Below are 17,551 nucleotides of genomic sequence, written 5' to 3' on the forward strand. Positions count from 1 at the left end.
TGTAACAACACCTCGCAATTCACTCCTCTAACTGTTGGAGTTCCAAAGTGCCCCGTCTTGGGTCCTCTCCTCTTTACACTTTACACCTTTGCTCTTGGGTCACTAATCTCCTTTGGATTCTCGTACCAACTCTTTGCGGGCGACACCCAAATCTTCTTCTCTTTATCTCCTCTGATTTCTCTATCAAAATTTCAAACTGTCTTTCTGCGATTAAATATTGGATGGCTTTGCACTCTCTAATGTTAAACTCTTCCAAAACAGAGGTGCTGTTCTTCCCTGCAAAATACTCTCTCTCATCTCTTCCCCTGCCCATTCAGTTTCCACCCGACACTCTCTGCTTTTCTTTTTCAGGTAGAACCCTCTGTGTCATCTAGGATCCTTCTCACACCTTCGCTACTTTCATCTCCAAAACTGCAACAGGGGCTTGCCCCAACCTCCTAAATATTAGGAAAATAGGCACTTCCTTCCTTTCAACAACACCAAGCATCTCTTAACCACTTTTGTATACTCTAAACTGGACTACTGTGCCAGCAGCTCTTTGATCTCTCAAACTATGCTTTCTGTCCTCTCAACAAGATCATTAACTTTACTTTCATGGACTCTCTTCGAATTCCCTCACTTCACACCTACTTCCTTGTATCGTCACCTGACTGGATGACTAAACAAATCTACCCACAGAAAGGCGAAACAGTATCTATCCTCATCTATCCAGCTCTACAAGCCTTCTCGTAATCTCCACTCTGCCTCCTTGACTACCCTTGTTGCACCTCGTCCTCCCTGTGCTTCCTCTCGCTTCTGCTCTTTCTCTCTTCTTGCTCCACTTGCATGGAATTTGCTTCCACAGACATCCGAGAAACAGTCCACAGCGATTTGTTCAAAACCAAACTAAAAGCCTACCTCCTCGCCTCCGAGTAACCCTCTTAACCTACCTCTCACCTGCCTTCTATCCAACATTTTACCCTCGCCCTTACCCTGTCTGTCACTTTCTACTGCCTCCACTCTAGCACTTCATCCATCATGGTCACATCCCTAACACAGCTGGCCTACCTGCCCTTAAAAATGTATAATGTTGGTTGTCCTTAAGATTAGGCAGGGGAAGACGTGATAGCTCTGACCATGTAACATGGTTAAACTTATGAGTTCTTTGTGTACTTTTCAAGTCATCTCTACAAACCTGAGTATTATTGAAAACCAACCATTAACACATTTCAACCAACTAGAACTGAAACAATGTGGTCAAACGCCATGCTGACTGGTCTCAAATAACAGCTTCATCACTTAATAAAGTGTGTTGTAGCCCAAGTTTATTTTGTCTTTGCCTGGTACCTGGCCCTCATGCCACCAGGCCGGGGAGGAGGAGCACTCTACCCCCTCCTTCCTCAGTACAATTCAGGCAGCAGCCCCACAGAGATAACGTTGTTCCCTTGTCCCTACTCGTTCCCCGCAAAGGTGTTCCTCAGTGTCAGCCAGGGGTGCAACAAAAACTACATTTCAGGGAGAGGGGGCTAACCCTTCAAATGTTGGGAGTGGTGCTAACTTCAGAGACAGCGGGGCAGGGGCAAACTTATTTGCGGGGGGCATCTAATTTATTTAGACAGATCCAATGAGGAATTGTACGATCGGACCAAAAAAAAGGTTGGACCGTACAAAAAGTCCGAAAAATGCTACCACCAAAGGTTCGAACACCATAAGTTCGAACCTTTGGTGGTAGCATTGTAGATAAGTACATTAAAAAAAAAAGATTGCGGGGGCTGGCCCCAGCAGCACACCCAAAAAAATAAAAAAATAAACAGGGGCTGCGGGGGTGTCCCCCGCAACACCCCCCACACTATACTGTGTGGTATAGTGAGCGGGAGTTTGCGGGGGACACCCCTGCAGCTCCCGAAAAAAGAAAAGGACTCTGCGGCGCCGGTTCCTGATCACGGAAATGAAAGGGAACTGGCACTGCAGGGACTCAGCGTGTAAAAAAGGTAAGTAGGTTTTGTTTATGTTTGGGGTGTGGGTGTGTTGAGGGTGTGGGTGGGGGAGTGGGTATGTAGGGGTTTTGAATGTGTTTTCGCATGGGAAATGTGCAAACCTTTTGTGGTTCGCACATTTCTCATGCAAACTTTTCCGTCGCTGACTTTCCGTGACAAAAAAATCACGCACATCCTTCTGAGACTATTCTACTGCAGCTTCCATGTTACAAGCAGGTAACTCTCTCCTTTAAGTCTAAAAGCACTTACTAAAGGACTGCTGTGAGAAGGACGGGTCTCCTGTCCCCTCTCTACCTTTCCAATCACTCCCCTGGCATGCAAGTACTAACCTCAGATCACGATTTCAATTTCATAAAAATGTATGCATATGAATGCAGGTGCTACCAGTGAAATGCTTTACGTTTGTAATTGTAGGGCTTTTGTTAACAGGGAAGCCCAGGTGCCGTTTAAAATATGTGTCCTGTTCTGTACTGCCAAAGCTCTGAAGGTCAGCCAGGTCGAGTCAACATAACCAAACATTTCAGGTGGGCGCGGCTGAAGCCGGTTATGATATGATATGATATTGCAATTATAACGCGCCTATACACAAGTGTTTCAAGGAGCGATGCGGCAAGGAGGGGGGAACAAAAGGAAGACAGAGACAGCGATCCTACTCGGCCAAGTGTCATTCAGATCACGCAAGTGCAGGGGAAGGGGCAGAGGAAAAGTGCAGAGGGGGTGGGAACAGTGCAGCACATGGGGTAATAGAATAAATAAAACAATAAGAGCGGTAGGGCCAGCTGGTGGCAAGTGCCATGCTGACTGGTGCAGACATCAGGTGTCAAGTGCTGGGGGGGACTGTAGGGATAGAGAAAACAGTTCCCAAGTGCGGGGTTGCCAGGGAGGCAGTGCAGGTGTGTAACTGGCAGGGGAGGGCACTTGGGCCCGAGATCAGAGGGTGGCCAGGTAACCAGTACAGTTTCAGCCAGGTATTCAGCAGGGGAGAGGAAGAGAGAAAGCAGAAGCAAAGAGGGAGGTTTTGAGGTGCTTCCGAAAACCGGAGATGGTTCTCCTCAAGTTTCAGGGAAGCAGGGAGGCTGTTCCAGAGGGAGGCCCCAGCCCAAGAAAGAGATCTGCCACCAACTTGTTGCTTGGAGAAGCGACTGACCCTGAGGGAGTTGGAGGCGGATGAGCGAAGAGCTCGAGAAGGAAGATATCTAGGAAGAGAGAGTTGAAGGTATTGAGACCCCAGGCCCCAGAAGGCCTTGTGGGCAATGCAGAGGGTTCTGAACTTAATCCACAGAGCCACTGGGAGCCAGTGCAGAGATTTCTGTCCTGGAGAGATGTGATCCCTGGGCTTGAAGCCAAGGACAAGTCTTGCAGTCCTGTTATGGATGAGTTGCAGAGGGCGGAGAGTAGTAGCAGGCAGATTAAGAGGCTGTTGCAATAGTCCAGCCTAGAGAGAACCAGAGCTCTGGAGACAGTGAGCTTCTGGGGGAGGAGAGGAAAGGAAGAATACCTCTGAGGAGGTGCAGCTGGTAGTGTGACTTCTTAGAGAAATCAGAGATGTGAGGAGAGGAGAGTGTTGATTCGAAGATGACCCTGAGGTTTTTAGCCTCGCGGTGGGAGCAGGAAGAGGGCCAAGAGAGGCCGGCCAGAGAGTGACAGGAAAGGCGGGAGTGGGTGTGCCGATGAGGAGAATCTCAGTCTTACTGGCATTAAGTCGGAGATCACTGGCGGCACACCACTCCTGGATAGCAGACAGTCAGAGATGAGAGACAAAGAAGAGGTGGCTGAAGGTAGCCTGAAAATGAGCTGAGTGTCATCCGCATAGCACTGAAAGTTGGGGAAGAGAGCGGCAATGCGTTGGGCAAGAAGTGCCAGGTATTGGTTAAACAGCCAGGGAGAGAGGTTAGACCCCTTGGGGATACCACAGGTAGAGACAGAGATAGAGGAGAGGAAGGACCCATGTTGGACCTGGAAGGGTCGATCAGAGAGGACAGAAGTCAGCCACGCCAGGCCCTGACCGATGATACCCAGGTTATCACGAAGACGATTGAGCAGGAAGGCATGGTTGACCATGTCAAAGGCAGAAGAGAGATCAAGTAAGATGAGGACACAGGGGGTGTTGGAATCAAGGTTGGAGAGTAGGTCTTCACGGATGTTCAGGAGAGCAGTTTCCGTGCTTCCGGCAGCTCTGAAGCCAGACTGATGGTCATGAAGACAACCAACAGATTCAGTGTGAAGATTAAGCTGGGAGATGGCGAGCTTTTCCAGGGGTTTGCCCAGGAACGGAGTGATGGTGATTAGGCGATAGTTAGCCAGGCAGGACGGGTCAGCAGAGGGTTTCTTAAGAAGAGGGTGCACAAGGGAGTGCTTCAGGGGGGATGAGAAGACTCCAGTGGCGAAGGAGTGGTTGCAGAAGTCGGCCAGAGCAAGAGCCAGGGTGTCAAAGCGGTCCTTGATGTTTTTGGAGGAACAGAGTGAAGCTGTAAAAGCGGTCCTAGATGGTTTTGGAGGAACAGAGTGAAGCTGTTTTGACAAGACTTTCATGGATCGGACTTGTCTAGAAACCTTGTCTGGGGAGAACAGGGGAAAGGCAGAGAAGGAGGCAGAAGAGGTGGCTGAAAAAGGGCCAGAGGAAGAGCAGGCAGTACAGGCAGGATGGGGAAAGGAAGAGAGAGAGGACAGGATGTCCTGAGTTTTAGAGTTGAAATCAGAAGCCAGAGCTGTGCAGAGAGTCTGGGAAGGGACAGGAGAGGTACAGACTGCAGCAGGATTGGCCAGTTCCTTGCATATTTTAAAAGAGTTCAGCCGAGTTGTTAGATGCCACAGAAACGCGGGCTTGGGTGTGAGCTCTTTTTTTTGGTGCGGACAGAGAGCCGGTATTGCCTTTGAAGCAGGCGGAAGGCCCGTTTGTCAGAGGATGTACCAGAACCAGAAGCACGCCATTTCTGCTCAGCCACCCTGCACTTGCGTTTGCGGGTGACAATGTCCGAGTCGTACCAGGAATTGCACTTGGCTTTGGGCTTCAAGCAGATCCTCATGACAGGAGCAAAAACATCGAGAGTATCAGATATAACAGAGTGCAGCATGGACAGGGCTGTCAGGGTGTGAGTCAGCCAAAGGTGGACGGGGGGAGAGAAAGAGGTCAGCTCAATGGTGTTGCACCACTGGTGCATAGCTCTCAACCATTTGTGTCGCGAAGGCGGTTGAGAACACCCGATTTTATTTTTGGCGGCTGAGAGGCCCATTGAAACGGATGGCCGTGCAGGAGGTTTGGCGGGTGAGTCAGCTATTTACAAGGCGGGTGACACCCGCCAAAAGCGTGTGAGTTGAGAGCTATGCTGGTGTCACCAGCTATGGAACCAGTTTATTTACCACCAAGCCCCTAACCTGTCCATATGCTTCAATGTGCTCTCAGCCACCAAAAACAGAAATGTCTGTTTCCACCCTCGCCCCCTGAGGACACAAAAGGTTTAGACGCATGAATTCTGGTACAGATAACCAATATTCCAAGCGACCCCTGCATAGAGAACCCAATGGCGCAGTCCTTGGCAACACTGCATAGGTGGTCAAGTAAAAACACCATAATAAATGCATACAAAATAACATAAAAAGGTGTTCAAGTAGTGTGTTTATTTCTTTCCCCTTATTCATAAGACCCATTTGGGCAAGGAGTACAGTGTGATCCTGAGCAAATCATTCTCTGTCACCGCACCTATCCTTAAAAAAAGAGAATAACCTAAAAGTGACGGTACTGCACCATAGAGAAAAATAGTGACCGTCTATATATTGCATATCAAACCATTATTTGTCTTTTGAAATAATCAGGACCATTTCCCTTTCCCTCCCGTCTCCAGCAAGAGAATTTATTGGCCACTGGCTGATTTCTACGTAAATGTGGATGCAATCTGAACAGAAACCCAATGCAATCTGAACAGAAACCCAAACCACACACCCGTTATTCCCGTACAACTGGATTTCCTGTGGCGCAAAGAACCGCCAATCCGCCACATGCTGGCAGCGGCCCCTTTAAGCGTAGCCTGAGAAGAACTCCGGGAAGAGGAGGCGGCGAGAGGGAAGCGCACGCCCAGAGCGTCCCCTCAATCAGGGGCAGCGAGAGGAAGAATGGGAAGGAAGGTGGCCCTCCTAGTTCCCGCATCGCAATGCACGCCGGGATGGGACCCTTGCGGCTGGTAGGGGAGAGGCAGCGGGCGGGGCCTAGTCTCTGAGGCCCAGCCCCATCCACTGTCATCCCATCCCCCTCTGCAAGCCCGAAGCAAGAGAAGGGAGAGGGCTGGAGAAGAAGGCAGCCCAGCAACAATAGAAGCTGGGGGAAAAGGGGGAGCACGCAGGGGCAGAGGGGGGACACGCAGCCGAGACCCGTTACAGCAGCCAGGGGTGGGAATCAGGAAAAGGCTGCGGAGGCATTGGGATCTGTCCAACAAAGGGGTGGCAGGGAGTAAGGGGGTGTGAGAACAGGCAGGGGAGAAAGGGCAACAGCGCAGAGAGGACGCTATAGAGAGGTAGGGGCATAGGGGTGGGGAAACAAGGAACTGGTGGGGAGTAGTGAGATGGATAAAGGGGAAAGGGCAGCCGAAACGTTGGAAATCGGGCAGCAGAGCTGCGAGAGCAAGGGAAGGGGTTGGTAAAACAGGCAAGAGAGCGAGACAGGGGAGTAGGCACAAGAGAGCAGGCAGCAGAGAGCTTGGGGTGTAATATCATGCAGCTCATGGCGCAGGTAGCGGAGCTAATGGGAGAGGCAACCCAGACTTAGTGTGGTGGGCAGCAGAGGACTGGGGAGGCAGAGGACAAATACAGCTGCTGCTGCTGTCATCAGTACCAACATTGCCACTATCCTCGCAGTAACCTGCGGCAGAGAGCTGGGTCAGCAGGCAGCAACAGAACAGCTGGGGGAGAAGGCAGCACGGTCCAGGGGTCTATAAAGAGGTCCTGTGGCAGCAGTGTCAACATCCCCCTTTGTACAGTAATCTTCAGCCGGGATAGAAGAGAGAGTCGAGGAGTCGGCACAGGGCTGGAGCTGCAGGTGAGCTAACACAGCTGCTGATCCCAGCATAGCCCGAGGAGGAACGCCACAACTAACCAACCCATCGAGCTCAACAGGCTGGGCCAGCTCACCAAACATCCCTTCCAGTAGTATTCACGGATTTTCAGTTCCTTTTTTGAATTTTTTTTTTTTGCCTGACCCGTTTGGGATTTTTTGTGCGGGTAAACTGCATTGTTTTGGGATAAACATGGATTGACCCCAGTGCATATGGATTTGAGAAGGGCGTTGGATGAATAATGTCAAGGACTCTCTTGACGGAGGAGTCGGTTTTGTGGACTGTATTCCATTCCCACGAGAAATTTGGAACGTATTTGACTGTTGGTACATTTAGAAGATGATGGCTGGCCACAGCTTAGAAACTGCTTCCTGGAGCTCTGCGTGTCTAAATGTGAAATTCTGACTATAATTACACCAGGTTGTTGAGACCTGAACATCTCCCAGAACCACCATGGTGGACCCAGTGGGATTTGCAGAGGCGTGGAAAGCCCAGTTCCCAGATTCGGAGCCCCCGAAAATGGAACTGAAGTCCCTGGGGGACATTGAGCTCGAGCTAGACCTCTGTAAGGCATCTATCAGGAAGTTGGAAATGGAGGTGAACAAGGAGCGATTCCGCATGATCTACTTGCAGACGCTGTTGGCCAAGGAGAAGAAGAGCTATGACCGGCAGCGGTGGGGGTTCAAACGGAATTCACAACCTATGGACGCGGTTCCAGACATCGCCAATTCAGACCTCCATTACCTTTCCCAAGCTGGGGATCAAAGTGGGTCTGAGAAAAGCAAGCACTACCATGGAGAGGAGAAACCGAAGCCTAGATTAGCGTCTTTGAGAAAGTTGTCCACTCAGAGCGAAGGGTCAGATATGTCTATCCTGGACAGCCCGCACCATGGGGATGGAGAGCATGATCGAAACAAGTATTATAACGACGAGAAAAAAAAGCGGGTCTCCGAGGACTTGGACAATAAGTCTGATGTGGACAGGTCCCCTTCGAAGCCCAGACCAGCTGTGCGCAGGTTGTTAAGTTCGTCTGATAAAGATGGGTCATTTGACTCCCCAGACAAAGAGAAGGGTCCAGGTAGTGTGGCAGCCCTGAGGTCTAACTTTGAGCGGTTTAAAAGGACCAACTCCCATTCTTCGACTGACTCCAAAATCTCCCCAGAGAAGCCCTTTTACGTGAACATGGAGTTCCATCATGAGAAGGGGCTGGTAAAGGTAAATGACCGTGATGTTTCTGATAAGATCAGCAACCTTGGCACGCAAGCCATGCAGCTAGAGCGCAAGAAAACACTCCATTCTCTTCCTGGTAGCATCTCGCCAGGGGAGTCACAGAAGCCAGTCTACCGAGGCAGGTCCTCGGAGAGCAGTTGTGGGTATGATGGAGAGTATGAAGATGCAGAACTTAACCCCAAGTTTATAAAGGACAACTTGATCAATGCAAATGGAGGGAGCCGACCGCCATGGCAGCCAGTCGAGTATCAGCCATACCAAAGTGTCTTTGTTGGCGGAATGATGGGGGAGATGGATGGGAAAGGGCCTGTCATGCGCCCTCAGAATGCTTCTGACCCAGACAGACATCTTACTTGGCCCAGGAGATCCTATTCCCCACGTAGCTTTGAGGACATTGGAGGGGGATACACTCCAGACTGCAGCTCTAATGAGAACTTGACATCCAGCGAAGATGACTTCTCATCTGGGCAGTCAAGCCATATCTCCCCAAGTCCTACCACGTACCGCATATATCGGGAGAAGAGCCGTTCTCCCTCCCAGAACTCTCAACAATCCGTGGACAGCAGCAGCCCTCCCACCCCACAGTCCCAAAAACGCCACAAGCAGCAGGTGGTGGTTTCGGAGGCCACCATCGTGGGGGTGCGTAAGACTGGGCAAATCTGGCCAAATGATGCAGATACACCTTCCTCTGGAAGAGTGCCACCCGATGGCTGTTTACATGGAGATACAGGTAAGCACACATGTATGTTTTAGATATTTACTCAAGATTTCTCTTTTGTGGGGTATTTTGTTGTAAGTAGCTCTTGTCATACGAGCGTGGAATTCTAAACATAGATTTCCACGCTCGTAATTCTAATGTTCTAATATTGTTTACCTTTGGTTGTGGCTGGATACTGGACTGTTGGAAGAGCAGGGAGCTGTGGCACGGCTGGCTACAGGTTGATCAATAAAGGTATCGCTTCACTCCCAGTGTGTCTCCTCTGTTATTACATATTTCTTGAAGGGAATGGTGTATTGAAGGCAAAATCATGGATGTCATTAAATAAGTGCAAAATGTACAAAACCTTTGGACATTGCTAATATTAAGGGGTCATTCATCATAAGAACTGACGAGGTCATTTAACGAAAAGAAAAACATTATTCTATTCCGCCAATCCTACATCACCAACCATAAGAATGACCCTTTGATGTTAGTTTTGATGCCCTGGGTGCCATTCCACATATGCAACCATTATGAGACTCCACACTGGTTATCTCTCCCAGAGAGAACGTGATAACTTGGGTCTCCTCCTCCAAGTACATATATCAAGAATTGTCCATTATGTTTTAAACCACACATCAGACACTTGCTCTCCTACAGACTAGTCCCGGATGACCTTTTACCTGTTGCAGTTATTAATAGTGAAATATATTTATTGGTACACCCTTCGGTGCAGCATGCCACAATGTTGCTCCTAGGCCACAGGTTTCTGTCCCATTCTGAAAACACTTGTGGTCGATCAACCTGCCAATTATATCAGAGCAGGTACCTTCCTGCCACGATTCTGTGGCAGTAATTTCCTTAAACATGAGAAATGTGAGAAAATAGTCTCATAGAGAAGATCCTTTTGCCTGCAGAGAAATCGGGGACTTGGATCTATTCTGCAGAGCAATCCGAGAAATTTCTTCACCCACAGAAAAATATAGGATTCCCATTTAACATGCCTAACTTAAGTAATGTGTGTGTATATGCCTGAGAAAGCTCAGAAAATATACGTGAAACGTGTGTCTGGCTAATGGGTATTACCCAAATTGACCTTTTACTATTCACCTTTTGTCCTAACTGACCTAATTATAGTGGTCCTAATAGACCTTGTGCACAATTGACCTTTTCTATTATTTTAGTTATTTGATATATGTATTGGGTTGGTTTTGGATTATGAATAATATAAGGGGATTGGGTGGGGGGTTGCAGGGTTTTTTGGATTGGGTGGGAGTTGCGGGTCCCCCCCCCACATATATGTCCTAATTGACCTTTTAAATTGGGTCAATTCTCCCGAGGTCAAATGTGAAAAGGTCAATTAGTATACATCTGGCTAATGTGCTAAAACCACCTGCTGAAATGTACACTGGTACGTTAAAGCCTGTGTTCCTTTATTTGGACCCCTCAAGAAATAATCACAATTGGCTGCCAAAAGATTGACACCGCCACAGTATGAGCAACACCTTTCAACGGGGAAACAAGAATGACTAAACCCTTCACAAGCCGATCTCTTCCTCCTCTTAGAGGGAATAAGTGAATCGCATGTGTCCATCTGTAGATAAACGCGACCTGCAGAGAAAACGGACCACTCACATTATTGCATGTAACACTGAAAACAAGGATGTTCTGGCCATGCTTGTTGCCGTCTGCTCCAGAGGCGAGGGATCTGCCCTTGCTCTGGTTGTTGATGACGCATTATGCCAGTCACTATTTCGACAGAGACGTCAAGTCTATGCCTGATGTCTCTGCTGGAGTGTGTGCCTTCTTTCTGTGGATTGTAAGGGCCATACACCCACAATGTCTTAGGAGTTAACCACTTGTGATTTCTCTGTGGGAGAAATGAAATGCATGCCCATGATAACTCTTGGCAAGGCCCCCGACTTCTCTGCAGGAGTGGAGTTTGTCTCCATAAAATTTGAGACGTGGGTCTCACCTTTTGGCAATTCGGAACAGAAGGCGCCCATCATTGATATGAAATGATTGGTTATTTATAACGTGCTTAATACCCAGAGGTTTCTAAGCGCGGACCCGGGATCGAAGCTGTGTTTCTCTGTGAAGTCTTACTTCCAGGGTGAGAACGTTGCCCCTGAGCTATCCTCCTGAGACAAAGATCATTTACAGAGACACCCAAGACCTTGTTTCAGACTCCATCGTGTCCCATTCAGTTCTTCACTCCCGAGATCATGGATAGCTAACATACACTCTGATCAAGACTGATCTGGAGCCTATACCCTGAAACCGGGAGCAGGGTTTTTCCAGATGGATGCTAAAAAAATCAGAGCACTTGTGTCTTATAGCCTGCTGCGCACTGTGGCTCTGTTCATTCCTATGCACCATTAGTCACACCTGAGTCTATGATCAACCCCATTTCTCTGGATTTGCCTTCTCGGCCTCATCTCTCTGGTTTGACCCTCCCATCCTTCCCTCTATGGCTTGGCCTGCGCAGACTTGGCCCTTACATCCACTCTTCTGCGACATGCCCAAGCCTCACAGCTTTGGCTCATCCCTCCCAGTCTTGCCACTTTGGCATGGCTTTAAAGCCTCACCCCGGCGTTATGGGGACCCAACCCCACCTCTATGGTTTGGTCTTCAGCCTCTGGGGTTGGCCCGTCTGGTTTCCCATCAATGTATTGGGCATTTGCTTTATGGCTTGTGCTTTCCCCTACCTTGGTACTTTCAGGCTCCCTACTGTGGCTTGGGTCTTGCATATTCCCTGCTATGGCATGGGCCACCCCTCTGACTGTGGCATGGGCCTGCCAGGCTGCCCTCTGAGATTTGAGCCTCCCCACTGTGGTTTTCACCTTCCAAGGTTTCCCTCTGTGGATTAGGTCTCCCTCTCTAAAGCAAGGCTGTGCCTACCCCTTCTATATGGCAGAATAGCCAGAATCCTACTTTGAATGTGACAATCCGATTCTCATCTTGAAAAAAAACCACTTCCCCCATCCACGCCACTGCACCAATCTATCTGCTGCGGACACCAGCTAGGGGAGTGGGCAACCAGGACCCAATGTCATCCAAGCCACATCGATTTATGGGACGGAGCACGACAGTATTTTTTTTCTTTTTCTGACCGGTTAGAGACACCTTCACCTCTCTGGTAACAAATAATGTGTGCTAATAACATTCCAGAAATGGACTGGAGTGCACCAGCTATTTCGTTTTGCTCCTTGTATGTGTTGTGTGCCTCTGTCAGGCAAGGGTAGATTGTTGGCAAGCAGCATTTGAGGGACTATAGTTAACCATGATGGTGGATACATGAAGACTACTTTTCACCCATAAACCAAACACTGTGAAGCTTTTCACTAGAATCACAAGGTCATAGCTATTGGCTTTCTCCCATCGTTTGGTATGTTGTTGAACAAAATCCACGTTTCTCAGGCAAATAAGAGAGAAAAGCAACGCTCTCTTAACTAATACATGGTGTGATCTCTGGTCTTAAGAGTCTGTAACTTGAGTGAATGTATACTTGGTTTAAAATGAGACATTTTTCCATAGCCATTTCTTTTTCTCCGAGATAAAAGGTGTTTTTTTTTTAACTCTGGTGTAATCACTTACTGTCAATTACATCGCCTCATAGTTGGGCGCACATGCTATGTTCCGAAATTGGATTTCTTGAGTACTAAATATCACATCACCAAAAGCACCCCAACGTTTGTGTTTGTTTGCCCTTCAAATGGCAGATGTCTAACAGCTGAAGTGCATCAGCTGAGGGGGAGACAGGCATGCGCTGTTCTTTTGATTAAACACGGACTACTTTGTTGGGCAAGCTTTCGTTAATGCTTTTGTGCGGAAGCCTTGCTGGCTGCTGTAGTTGGCATGGAGATCATTGGCACTCTAAGGACGGTGTCTGTCTAGCGAAGGACATTGTAGGGCGGCAGAATCCTTTTTGTGGCGGGGTGATCGGGGGCGATGAAAGGGTGGATCCCTGGGGTGCGCACGCACACTCTCATTTATATGCTCGGGGGACGAGGTATTGAGGTGCCAGTTTGCAGACCTGGCCTCTGTCTGGGATCAGGGGTGGGCTTGTTGTTTGGGGTGCGCATGAGTTGTGTTATGGTCCCTCTGGGTGGATAGAAGGGGGCTGTAGATTTCTCGGGTGGGATAAGAGTTTTAATGGCTCCAGTGGAACAGGAGAGGTATCTTCGTGCAACTTGCTTGGGAAACATGGTCCTAGTGTAGGTGAAAGAGAAGTAGTGGTGATGTGATGATTTTCTTCTGCAGGTGGTTCTCTTCCCCCAAAGGACCCACAGAGTGGGTACGAGCGTTGTTCCAGCTCTAGTTGATTGACATTAGTGGGGCGGTGTCTCCTGTGTATTGGTTGCAGGGTTCGAAATATTTAGCTGCCTGGCTAGCATGGCATTAACAGCTACCAGGGGCTACTTTTGGTGCCGTGCAAACATTCCAATGTGACATGAGGGAGCTGATACCCAGGAGCTGGTTTTTGCTCCCACTCGTGAAATCTTAACTTCGATCCTGTGGTTAGCATGTGCTATGGCCCCCCGCGGTTGAAAAGGGTGGTGTTTTGACTTATGTGTGATGTGTTGTGATCAGATGGGGTTCTATGGTCTAATGGGGCTATTCTCACTTCTGTGGTGTACGGAAAGGTGGTTCTGATCTGTGTTGGGTGGTGGATTGGTGTTGTCCGGCAGTGTGGCTGGTGCTGGCTGTGGCACGTCAGAGAAGTGCACTGGGAATCCCTGTGGCTCACTCTTTTCCGCTGACCGCACGGAATCGGCGCTCTCAGTTGCGGTCGCGTTTGTGAACGTCAACAATACGAGATTAGGTGCGGCCTGTGCACACAAACACACCTTGGGAATTGTTTACTTTCGAAAGGCGTGCTTGGCAGGTGCAAGCTCCCATTCTTATGGAGCGCTGGAGTTCCCACTGAGGTCTGGGGCGGCGAATAAAGAGGCAAAGCCTACAATTGGGTAGATACATCCTCCTTGTAAACTTTGCTCATGTTTTTACAGCGAACAATTGATTCTGACTCCCCCTCTCCCCAGCACGTCATTGTGGTGCTGGGCTGGCACGAGCCCCTGACGCGTTCGCCTTTAAAATAAAGGTTTGATTAATTCATCCAGTTTTCTTTCCAAATAGAGGGGGTTATGAAGCCCCTTCGCCCACATCGGTTTGGGGACTCATTAATGCTAGCTCAGTGGTGTTGGCCGCACTGTGCTGAGTTCTCCTGGGCTGATATTGTTTACATTTTAGGCCTTGCAGAATTCGGGCATCATACATGGCGACTGACCAACGAGATGGAGAGGCTATGGCAGAGACTGCGGGACGACAGAAAATAGGGGTGTGTGGGTGTGTGTTTGTTTGTGTGTGGTACCTTTCAGAAGCGGAAGTGGGTGCATCGACTCTGATACTAGGAGCCACTGTGCACACATGGATGCACCCATTCTAATAATGGGACTCTGCCCAGCATTGCAAAGTCATGGCGAGCTGTGCCCGCTACAGGGACATTGCACTGCGCGACATGGGGTGCACTGTATCGAAGTGCAACTGCATAGAACTAGGCATGAACTGTCAGTGCTACTGCACAGGCACCGGCGTGCACTGTCGCATGGGCTTGTGCCTATTCACAGGCATTGGTGAGTGCCTGACAATGGGGAGGGCATTGTGTCTGATGATGGAGATCGGGGGTAGACTGGGGACCAAAAGTGGCCCCAAAAATGTTTTTCAAAGTGATCCCATTGTACACTATGCGAGAAGCCCAGTCCCTTGTTTGGTTTTGGGGTTCTTGCACAAAAAGAGTGGGGAACAAGAAACTTTAGCTTTAGAACAGATTCTTTGCTTTTAAGGAATGTGGGGTATGAGGAAAGATGGATTGATGGAAGGAATGTGGTAGGAAGCAAAGGGAAAGGGAAAGAGGAACTGAAAAGCAGGATACTCGAACAAAAAAAGGCCCTTTTCTAGAGGCACACCGGGAAATCTCCAGTTTCCTGTATGCCAACACACCACGGATGGAGATGTGCCACATAGGAAACATACATTGCAGTAGTGAGAACGTAGGAAGCACTACAGGTGGCACCGTGTCCCTGCCATCGGCCTTCGCATTTTATAATGCGGGACACTCGAAGTTCACCAAAAGGTGGGCTGCTTCCTTTCGGCCACCGCGGCCTCCAGGTTGCCATCAGATGTAGTGCTGGAAATGGAACAAATTACTGGGGAACACATGGCCGAGGGCATGGCCCCAGGCCAAGTCACGCACTACAGTATCTCGTCATGGGCCAAAGCCTGGGGATTTGCATGAAAGCAAAGAGCATTTTGGGACCATAAAAATCCCCACCATTTTAATTTCAAAACATGTCTGTAATAGTGATTCAGCAAGAAACTAATTTCTAAACCAGTGATGTACGTTGTGCTCTGCTCTTTTTTTTCTGTCACCATACTGTTCCTAATAATGTCCGTAGATTGCAAGACATAAATAACAATTTGGACAGCTAGCGCCAAGATACCTCCGGGTGAATGTTGCGCTTTACAAATGACATTAACATAACATAACCGCTTCATTTGGACTGTGAGGCTTTGTCCGTTTCTGCATTCTTGTCGCGTGCTGAGATCTAGAAGTGTGGGCTGCTTGTGCTTGATACTGTCCTTGGGAACAGAGCTGGGGCTTTCGTGGGCTAGCCTTCCAGCAAGACACACGTGGCCGAGCTCCACTCCATCTTGTTCCTGCCCAATTCCTGCGCTGATCTGATGTTCTTACCGCGCCAAATCGACTTTGATGAAGCCTTTTTTTTTGCGAAGCAAAATGGTAGCGGCTGCAGAGCAGAACTTCTCTGTGGGGACAAAGTGCATCACGACCAGACTTCCATAATCTCCATGTCTACTTCCCGTGCACGGCGGCTGTGTGGGAAGCCCCCCCCCCCGATTTACTGGGATCCTGCATCCAGTTGTGTTATTCAGTACTCGCCAAACTCTCCAGCATATAGTGGCATTCATTTACAGATTTTGCCGGAGAAAAAAAGAAATATTATGGTCAAAATCTGCAAATATTGCATCATTTATACGTAATGAAATCAGTAACAGGTCGAACTCCTCCCTAACCTAGACATGCTTTGTTGATCTTCCCGCTGTGCTTCCTGATTGAAAGTAATCGATTGATAGCTTACAACGTTGGTTCCTTGATTTATGGGACTTGTGGCGCTTTCTTACTGTGGCCATGTGGGTGTCCAATATGGAATGGTACTGAGATTCGTAAGCAGGCGTTCTGGAGGGTCAGACAGAGGGGGTTGTGGAGGGGGGGGGACTGCAACACAGCCCAGCAGTTGACATTGATGCACGCTTTAGTCTAATAACATGAGACCGCAGGTGGGCAAGATTCCAGTCGAGGCGCCCTTTTAGCCTCATTTCTGAAATGTTGCAGCACATTGTTTTGAGTTTTTAACGTACCCAAAATATGCTGGCTGGTGTGAGTTGCACAGTTTCTCTCCCGTGCGTTTGGCGTGAGTGATGTTCAATCCTTTATTTATATACAGGAGGAACATTGCAGTGCTGCTACCGAATGTAGAAGCCCCGGGGTTGATACTCGGTGTATAGTGTAAGCCAAGCCTTCTCCTTCTTTGTGTTGATGCTGAGTGCGGTCCCTCTACTGCCTGCTAGTACAACGCCACACAATACACAACGATGCTTTCTCGGCACAACTACAGTGCGTTTTGCCAAATGTTCATGTGACCTCTTTAATGTCACATGGGAGGGTAGCACCAGGTCTTCTCCTGCAGTTGAAGCAACGTTGTTCTTGGACATCTCTGGGTGCCTTCTACCATCACACGCTGAAGCTTTTCTGCACCGTTTCTAGACATTGCAGGTTTTCCCTGGAGGAGTGGCGTCGCTGGATCCTACTTGTTTCGCCGCATTACTGTGTCTATGCAGTGTAAGAGTAAGTAGGAGTCCTTTTCGAGCAGGTCTGTGTTGCACTCCTTACACTGTGTCCTTGTTTAATTGAACACCAATTCACCAAAGCGTCTAGTGGTGTTGATGAGCACGTACACGTATGATGTTTGTGCTGCCTGGAGGGACCCTTCTCGCTGGTTCTCGATATTGATGCTTAGTGGAGAAAGTCCCCCTGTATCTGACGTTAATGCAGACCGCAACCCCCTTCCAACTCCCCTTCCCCCTGTCTGGTGTTGGCGATGAGCGCGGAAGCCCTTATGTGTCTGGTGTTGCTGATGCGTTTAGCAGCCCTTCTGTGTCTTCTGCTAGTGCTGAGTGCAGAAGCCTACAATGCCTGGTGATTATACTGCACGCAAATGCCCATCTGCGTCTGGTGTTGGTGATGCGCGTTTAAACCACTTTGTGCCTTGTGTTGCTGATGCGTGTAGCAGCCCCGCTGTGTCTGTTGCTAGTGCTGAGTGCAGAAGCCCACTATGCCTGGTGATTATACTCCGCGCAGAAGCCCATCTGCGCCAAGTGTTGGTGATGAGCGCTGAAGCCCCGATGTGTCTGGTGTAGCAGCCCTTCTGTGTCTTCTGCTAGTGCTGAGTCAGAAGCCCACAATGCCTGGTGATTATACTCCACGCAAATGCCCATCTGCGTCTGCTGTTGGTGATGCA

General features: G+C 49.0%; 1 protein-coding gene across 2 annotated transcripts in view; it reads left to right on the forward strand.

Annotated features, from left to right (window-relative positions):
• Positions 1–6,081: 6,081 nt before the first annotated feature.
• Positions 6,082–17,551, forward strand: part of BCR (BCR activator of RhoGEF and GTPase) — a 684,728-nt gene continuing 673,258 nt past the window's right edge. The window contains exon 1 of one of the 2 annotated variants that reach the window (XM_069619855.1): positions 6,082–8,993. In XM_069619855.1, the coding sequence (XP_069475956.1) occupies positions 7,475–8,993 (1,519 nt within the window). In that variant the 5' untranslated portion in view covers positions 6,082–7,474. The remainder of the gene's footprint in view (positions 8,994–17,551) is intronic. The other variant, XM_069619856.1, reaches the window with a different exon arrangement.

The sequence above is a fragment of the Ambystoma mexicanum genome, chromosome 10 (assembly GCF_040938575.1).
Source record: "Ambystoma mexicanum isolate Mex_15411 chromosome 10, UKY_AmexF1_1, whole genome shotgun sequence".
Taxonomy (NCBI): Eukaryota; Metazoa; Chordata; class Amphibia; order Caudata; family Ambystomatidae; genus Ambystoma; species Ambystoma mexicanum.